We start from the raw sequence: 7,997 nt of genomic DNA, 5'->3' as shown, positions 1-7,997 counted from the left end.
GGCATGCAAAAGTCGGGACTTACCTTAAGGGCCTTGGCCAGCTCTCAGACATCCAATGACAAGGTGGAGACCTCCAGCTACCAGATCCTGGAGCACCATGTGCAGCAAGGGTGGGTGGAGCTTCATCCATGTGACTTTTCCGCGAAGCAGCCCGCATAAGTTGGGAATTCTCCATGCAGCAACCTCATTCAGGGATCGGACCTTCTCCCAGGGATACTGCCATGGGTTCGGACATTCTTCCAGGTGCCTCGACCTGTTAAATGGAAGGCAGCAAGAGGTACTGTTAGGTGATGATGGAGCGTTTGTCGAGGGTGGTTAAAGAAGGCTAGGAGGACTGCCGATATGATGAGGGTGTGGGGGCCTAGAGGGGAGCATTTGTGGCTGGGGGTGCAGGAAAGGTTTTTACAGAACTAGCTAGGTGGTAGAGTGAACTGTTGGGAAGGTTGGGTAAGAGCTGTGTTGGCTGCTGGGCGGGAGGGGATATATCCAGATGTATGAAGGGAGGGGGGTGGGTGATGTCTAGCTGTGTGAAGGGGAAGAGTAATGTCCAGGTGTGTGAAGGGAGGTGAAGTCCAGGTGCGTGAAGTGGGGTGTGGCAATGTCCAGGTATGTGAAGGGGGGTGTGGTAATGCCCAGGTGTGTGAAAGGGTGGATGATAATGTCCAGGTGTGTGAAGGGGGGTGGATAATGTCCAGTTGTGTGAATGGGGGTGTATTAATGTCCAGGTTTGTGAAGGGTTCGAGGGTAATGCCCAGGTGTGTGAAGGGGTTGGGGGTGTAACGTCCAGGTGTGTGAAGCGAGGTGGGGGTAATTTCCAGGTGCATGTATGAGGGTGTGGTAATGTCCAGGTGAAAGGGCTCACAGGACTAGTCGGTGGAGACAGCCCCTGACTCTTGTGGAGAGAAATCAGGATGGGTGTAATAGGAGGGAATGGACAAGGTTACAGGGGGCAGAGGAAGCCAGTAGGGTGGGAAAGTGAGGGTGCGACGGTGTCATATGAAGGTGCGGTGAGGGTCATTGTGGGGGCGTGGAGGTAGACACGGACTCGGGGGGTGGGCAGTAGGAGGTTTGGGAGGTTAATGTGCATGGGGGTGGGATTTTCAGGTAAGAAGGTAGTGTGAGGGTTCACCTGGACATTATCAAATGAAAAGCGTTCGGGTTGGAGGTTAACAGTGGAGAGGTTGAAGGTAATGCCAGGGGAGGGGGTGGGGGGGTGAGGGGGGAGTCAGTGGTGATGGGGGAAAGGGTGTGGGTGTCTGGGGCAGGGGAAATAGTGAAGAGCAAAGAAGAAAGCTTACAATTTCCATGCTGGTGAAATCGAAAGTAAGCAGAGTCTTGTGTTGGATGGGCTGAGATACTTTATGGTAGTTGGGTCAGTGGGTGGATGGAGATGCAGGTTACCTGAACTGAAAGGAAACCCCAGCAGGCAGTATTGACAATGCCAGGGAGCTAGGATATGAGTTTGAAGGATGAAGGCTTAGCGTGTGTTGGGGAGTGCTTGCACATGGCTTGTAAAGGCCCTGCCACACACGCTTCTCTCTGCAGACTTACTGGGGTGGGGGGGGAGGGTTGAGTGTACCTAGGAGAGGTGATTGGGTGGAGGGAGTAGGTGTCCACTAAGTCTTAAAAACCATGCTGAAAAAGACAGTAGTCATTATAGCAGTTAAAACAATTATATTTACAGAGGTTAGAATTGTGACAATGAATTGTTCACTCGTGCAATCAGTTGTGATTAGAATTTCTTTATTTTTCGTGGCCTTCTATTTCTTCTGGTGCTCCCCTGACATCCACAATAGGGATGGAGGCTGCCTGCTGACTAGTTGGGCATGTTGCCTTTGATGACTTTGGCGGCCATCCTCTGGAGAGCTGAGGCCTGAACGGCCCTCGTTTCCTTTGGCAGTCCAGCTATGGGCCAGCTGCCTCCTCTGTAGTCACAGAGGATGAGACCGAAGGGGTTACAGGCAAAGGAGATTTGGAAGGTCTGGGCAACCTCTAAGATCCCTGAATAGATGACCCAGGGATTTCCAGCTGCTGCTCCTCCTCCCTTAGGGTGCCCAAAAGTCCCAGCAGGAGAAGGGGCACCTGGAGGGAAGTCGAGGTGCCCCACACCCTCTCGCGTGCCAACTGCAACAGCTCCCCCATGGTTACCACAGTGGAGTGCAAATACGCGCGCATCTCCAGCAGGATCTGCTAGACAAGAAACTCTATGAAGTCTGCCAACCTCCCCTTCGACTCATGAGCTTCCAACACCTCTGCCTGATGTTGCTTAACCCCTTGCTGACTCTCACCATTTATTGGAAGGCGCACTCCAGAGGCTCATCATCGGACTTGGGCCTCGCAGATGCCTCTTCCACAGCAGTTCTCCAGGTGCTGGTGAGCTCGGCTGACTCTTCTTCTGCTACTGACACGAGTCCTTGCAGTAAACACCAGATTGTGAGATCCTTCCTAAGCTACAACTAATACCCACCGAGGTGTGTCTCCTTGGGCTGGTGGAGGGTGCAGGTGTCTGCTGTGACACTTCTACAGATACATATCTCTCCTCTTCCCCTCTCTCCTGGCTCCTCTCTGGGGTAGGGCTTCTGCTGAGGCCTGACGGGGCATTCTTACCCTCAGGCCTTGGCCTCTTCCTAGTGGCACCTGTAAGTGAGAGAGGAAAGAGCAAGTGACAGCATGAGGTGCCTCCAATGTGGAGGCACATTTGGCCCTCACATTTCTATAGCATGGATGGATCCTTGTATTGGGTGGACCCCCATGTTAGCGCCAACTGCCTGGTCCCACTCTATGCCTGCCAGCTGAGCCGCCCTCTCCTTGAAATCTGTGAGATGCCTGAGATGTGGGCTCCCTCCTCCAGTCTTCTCCCATTCCCTAATGCTGTGCCTTATTTTCTCCTGCTCAAAGACAACAGGAAAGGTGTTTGAGAGGAGCTGTATGTTGCATCCATTTGTACATTATATTTTGATGTTTAGTTCACATTCTTCCACTCTTAGTCCACTGTTGTGTGGCATGGCATTACTGCACTGCAAGCTGTCCAGAAGGGTTGTGAGCCAGCTCCCTCCAGAGCGCTGAGCCCATCTACATGCAAGGCGAAGGCTCAGACAGGCGGAAGCTGCTGATGCCCTCAGTGCCTAAATCCACGACCTCAACACCCAACCTTCCCTCATTCCATACAGTGATCTCTGTATGTGGAAGGGCAAAGGAGGTGCAGTGGTCACCCCACCACACATTGGATGCACTGCAGTGAGGCATGACTTTGCCATTGCCACTGAGACCCATGTAACCTGACATATAGGTCTCGTTGTAGTTGGAGTGAGCAATTGAAGCTTTACTTACCCGGCGGAGCAAATGAAGATGTTCATCTTTTTGCAGCATTATATTACTGATCTCTTCTGTACAGCCTGGGCACTGACGGCGATGGCCACCTGCGCCCATGCAGGAATGGTTTCCCTGCTCGGCCTCCTCCTCTCATCAGCTGCGTACAGTATATCCCTCTGGACCTGGACAAAGTCCAGGAGGATGCGCAGGGAGTTGCCACCGAACTCCAGTGCTGGACCTTCACCTCCCTTCCAGACATCTCCTTTGCTTGTTTTGACAGTGGGTGTCCGGGTGCCTTTTAACTATGGCACCCAGATATGCTGGGGCACGCGCCATCGCACAGGATGTCAGGAAACCCCCAGCTGCATAATTAATAATGCCAGGGCCGGAAGATACCGCAGGATTTCCTGTCGGCCTCTGTGGCAGGAAGCACTCCCTGTTTCGCCCCTGTGCTCCCAGATGGGAGAGTGCCGCCCATTATGTATCTTGATTTTCACAACGCTTTTGATGAGGTACTATTTGATACTTAAAAAGATAAAATCCTGTGAAATTACTAGAAAGCTTTTGGGCTGAATAAGGCATTGGTTGCATTTTAATAGACAGAATATTATTATTAGTGGTTCTTCACTGGTTGCGAGTGAAATCCCTCAAGTACCTATGCCAGGCCCAATACTGCTCTTGACCTTTATCAGTTTTGCAGGTGAGGTATGTGGGTGTTAGAATTTTGAATGAGAAAAACAGATAGATCTAGATGATTACAGACAGATCTGGATGAAATGAGAAACGGACCTTCATCTGGATTCTCTCAAGATTTGCAAGCCCAAAATGTCACTGATTGCATCATGTTGTCCTTTGGAATTCTTCACAAAATGTGACCACCTTGATCATTCTCAGAGTTCCACTTGACAAATGAGCAACTGGTCATCATACAACTTTGGGCAATTTTTCTGAACTGCCGTAATATTTTTGCATTGAACCACTCATCCATCCCTTATTGCCTGCCTCTGCTCAATTAAAAACTGGCCTTTTTAAGTCAAGTCAGGCCTGCACACCTAAGTTATAACTCCTCAGTGGAAATGTATTTAATGAAATTGCAATTATTTTCCAGGATATATAGTTGGTTAGAAAATTGGGGCCACGATGTTTTTTGGAGAAATGATATGAAATGTGCACTTTTGATGCAGCTGCAAGGAAGATTGTCATGTTAACGAATAAGTTTAATAACAAAATATCAAAGGGAAAATATAGATTACAGCACATAAATCAGCATATGGGGCCGGATTTTCCCCCCGTCGGGGGCGAAGTTGAATGACGGACGCACACAGGCGCGCTTCCAATCAGTGCCTCCAATCGGAGGCGCGGCACCATTTTACGTGGGCGGGCCAATTAAGGCCCGCCCAGCACGACGTCCGCGCGGAAGCGCCATGCGCTCCCTGTGCGTGCGGGTGGGAATCCCTAAATCGAGAGTGCGCTCTTCCACGTATGCGCAGGAAAGAACGCACTCAACTCCCTGAGGCTAAGTGCTGCTTCAAGGAAATCGGTTGTTCTGTGACAAACATTAAAAATAAAAAAAATAAAAGTTCCTGACATGTCCCCTCATGTGACACTGTCACATGAGTTGGGACATGTCCATAATTTTTACAAAAACTTTAATAAAATTTTTAAAAACCTACAAGAAACCTCATCCCGCCCGTGGATGAGGTTTAATGCTTTTTCTAATTCCTGCCAGGGCTCCTGGCCTGCCCGCCAACCTTAAGGTTGGACGGGTAGGTCCATTAATTAGCTAAATGACTCTGTCAATGGCCTCAGTTGGCCATTGACAGGTCGGCGGGCACACAGCTGATTTCGCTGCACCCCTGCCTACCGGAAAATTTAAATGGGGCGTGGTGATGTTGGGAGTTCTGCCTGACGTCACAGCGCATCATTTTGTACGTCGGCAAGCGGGCCCCGCACCCCTCCCCCCCCGCCTTACCGATGAGAAAATCCTGCCCATGGTATCAAGTTGGATGACTCACAAGTGCTGCAGTTGCAGTATAGTTGCGTGGGCAAGGTATGAGTGTTTATTTTCTTTATTCCAAGAACCTTCAAATTGGAGGTTAATTTTCTAAAGTATAATATGTTGTTCACGCCAAGTGTTGCACTTACACTATCTAAGTCATGTAAGTGCTCTCAACATTCAAATTGAAAAAGGAATCACAAATGGGCATTATTCTCACTGCTACTAAGGGAAATGATTTATAAGAAGCAACTGACCTATAGAAAACAGGGGACAGAACTAGGATAAGTTTAATCATCATAATATTATATATTTTTTGGTTTAAGTTTTGTCACTTGAAACATTCATCTTTTCAACAATTTGACAGCACATGTATCCTTGCTTTAATAAAATTTTACATCAAATTTTGGTTATATTTCAGTTGTGTTTAATGAAATCTGCCCAGCGGGCCATGGCTATCATTATTCCAGGTCTGATATCCAGATCTCAGTGAGACCTGCTGAAGAACATGAATTAGCTCAGATTACCTCTGAACAATATCTTGACAGTCAGCAGAGCACCATCAAGGATTCCGATTTAACTTCAAAGGAAAAGAAAGAGGATATAAGATCAGAAGGATGTAAGTACTGTATTTGCATTTAAAATCCACAAATTTTGCGTGCTGTTTTTCCGCTCAATGAGAAGATTTTGGATCTACCCTAGAATAAAAAGATGAGAATCCTCTCTGCCAACAATAAGGGCTCTGTTTGGGGCAATTTCAACCTCGTGTCCATGGTTTGACAAGACAATGGATTTCATGTCAGTTTGAGTCTCATTCAGAAAGGCTACATGGATGGCTAGCTTGGGAATGGAGGGAAATATATGATACAAGCTTCTGAGATTAAGGATAAACACATTTTGAGGGAAGTGTAGAGAGAGCTTTATTTTGCTTTCAGGAATCCTATTCCATATTTGAGAACACCTATTGCTATAATGTTGAAAAAGTGTTTAATTCTCTAACACTAACATCCTTTACACTGATATGTAACTGAGCTGGATCCAAGTTATGCAATAAATATTATTTGTAGTAAGATGGTAACTTGAGAAAAAGAAGAATGTAATTACCATTCTACTACAAATAACGGAGAATGTCATTACCCAAAGTAATAAATCATAAAAGATTTCATTTTTTTTAAACCATTGTGCTTTTCATTCAAATGTTTCTAACCCTTGTTGGCATTGATTTTGACTTTCATGACATTACTTTGCATCACATGGTAGGTGAGAGGTCTGATGATAAAGCAGGATTGTAATAAAATTAGATAATTGTAATGAAAGTGTCGTATTGAACAATTGTACATTTTTCCTGAATTATAACAGTGCTAGAAAACTTATACCTAATTTAAGACCATAAGACATAGGAGCAGAAATTAGGCCATTCGGCTCATCGAGTCTGCTCCGCCATTCAAACATGGCTGATAAGTTTCTCAACCCCATTCTCCCGCCTTCTCCCTGTAACCTTTGACCCCCTTACCAACAAGAACCTATCTATCTCGGTCTTAAATACACTCAATGACCTGGCCTCCACAGCCTTCTGTGGCAATGAATTCCATAGATTCACCACTCTCTGGCTAAAGAAGTTTCTCCTCATCTCTGTTCTAAAAGGTCTTCCCTTTACTCTGAGGCTGTGCCCTCGGGTCCTAGTCTCTCCTACTAATTTGACAGTACAACCCTAACAAATATAGCAAATCTTTGTTGTAAGCATCTCTTAAGATATAAACCTTTTTCGGGCATTCTTAGCTCCAAAGCTCAATAAGGTGGACCTCTAACAAGAGGGATATCTTAATTCTGGCCACATACTTGCAATAAAGAGATATGAAATATTGGTTTAACGGGAAAAAAATTCTCAGACATCTCATCAGCATGTCGCACTTAGAAATCTTAAAGGTGCAAAGGTAACAAACAATAAACAGTTGTGAAACTGTAGAACCTGATACAATTAGAAGACAGGAATTATTTAACATTTCATGAATTAATAATGAATTAAAAGTGTGCCATGAAATGATGTGAGCCTGTTAATCTCGAAACACCTCAGAAATGAAAAAGCGTGTGTGCCTTGCAACCTATAGAAAGGTATTTGTGAAATTACGCGACTTTGAAAGGTAAGCAAACGAATAGATATCTAGTATTTTTGTTTGGTAGTTGGGAATCACAAAGATAACCTTGATAGTTGTCACATCTGATTCAACAGTGGCTGAAATTTCACTGAGCCTTTTGCAATTGGCTCAGCGGTGGGTAGCGGGGAGGGTGGAGCATGAAATCGGAATGAAAGTTGATTTGGTGGGAAGGTAATTGAGGCAATTAACTGGCCAATGATGCGGTCCCAGCAGTGGCCACCACTTCTGATGCCACTGTTGAGCTGCCAGCCCCCTGACTGTATAGCAGCTTCGGTGATGGGGCGTGGTGGGGGAGGGGGTGGTTGGGTGGTCATTCTTAATAGGGACGGCTGCCCAACAATAACCAATTAATTGATTGCCATTGACAAGATGTGGCCCTGGGTCCCACAGTCTACTGAAATGGGGTCACCACCCATCTATGGACGTATCAGCAGGACCTCATCACAGTAATAAAATCCAGTTTCTGGTGATTCACTTGAATTAGTAATTAAATAATTGTTTCTAGATCTCTCTTTACATGCAAGAATGCATCA

The 7,997-nt window shown here is 46.4% G+C and overlaps 1 protein-coding gene across 1 annotated transcript in view; it reads left to right on the top strand.

The window, feature by feature from the left end:
• The window catches only part of LOC144692949 (latent-transforming growth factor beta-binding protein 2-like), a 662,780-nt gene that overhangs the window by 338,202 nt on the left and 316,581 nt on the right, over nucleotides 1–7,997 (top strand). The window contains exon 12 of the mRNA XM_078562124.1: nucleotides 5,730–5,927. Coding sequence (XP_078418250.1) covers nucleotides 5,730–5,927 — 198 coding nt within the window. The remainder of the gene's footprint in view (nucleotides 1–5,729; nucleotides 5,928–7,997) is intronic.

Source organism: Cetorhinus maximus, chromosome 18 (genome assembly GCF_964194155.1).
Source record: "Cetorhinus maximus chromosome 18, sCetMax3.hap1.1, whole genome shotgun sequence".
In the NCBI taxonomy this organism is placed as follows: domain Eukaryota; kingdom Metazoa; phylum Chordata; class Chondrichthyes; order Lamniformes; family Cetorhinidae; genus Cetorhinus; species Cetorhinus maximus.
The sequence above is the reverse complement of the archived record's forward strand: the minus strand, read 5'-3'. Positions and strand labels throughout refer to the sequence as shown.